The 348-nt window shown below is 53.4% G+C and overlaps 1 protein-coding gene across 1 annotated transcript in view; it reads left to right on the top strand.

Annotated features, from left to right (window-relative positions):
- Positions 1–108: 108 nt before the first annotated feature.
- Positions 109–348, top strand: part of LOC119585206 (SERTA domain-containing protein 4-like) — a gene marked incomplete at its 3' end in the record, with an annotated part of 73,741 nt that continues 73,501 nt past the window's right edge. The window contains 1 exon segment of the mRNA XM_037933857.1: positions 109–348. Coding sequence (XP_037789785.1) covers positions 267–348 — 82 coding nt within the window.

Below are 348 nucleotides of genomic sequence, written 5' to 3'. Positions count from 1 at the left end.
GAGAGAGTATGAGAAAGGATAACAGGAGAAGCGAATGGAAAACGAGTCGGGAACACGTTTCAAACTTCCCTCCTCGGCAGACGACGCGACGGCAGCGCCAGTCAGGTGATGGTCGTTGTTGTGAGTGAGTTAGTGTGCGTTAGTGTGTGTGTTTCAGTTCAGTGTTCAGTGGTGGGGCGGTCAGTGTCGAGGCAGAGCTGTGAGGGCGTAGGTACCGTTTAGAAAACCCCCTCGAGTGACCATGTGAGCGCCCCAGGAGGTGAATCATGCAGAGTGTACTAGTATATGGAAGGCTGTTCTCAAGAGCTGTCGCCAACGGTATATACAGCACCGTGAACACAGGGGCAG

The sequence above is a fragment of the Penaeus monodon genome, chromosome 19 (assembly GCF_015228065.2).
Source record: "Penaeus monodon isolate SGIC_2016 chromosome 19, NSTDA_Pmon_1, whole genome shotgun sequence".
Taxonomy (NCBI): Eukaryota; Metazoa; Arthropoda; class Malacostraca; order Decapoda; family Penaeidae; genus Penaeus; species Penaeus monodon.
The sequence above is the reverse complement of the archived record's forward strand: the minus strand, read 5'-3'. Positions and strand labels throughout refer to the sequence as shown.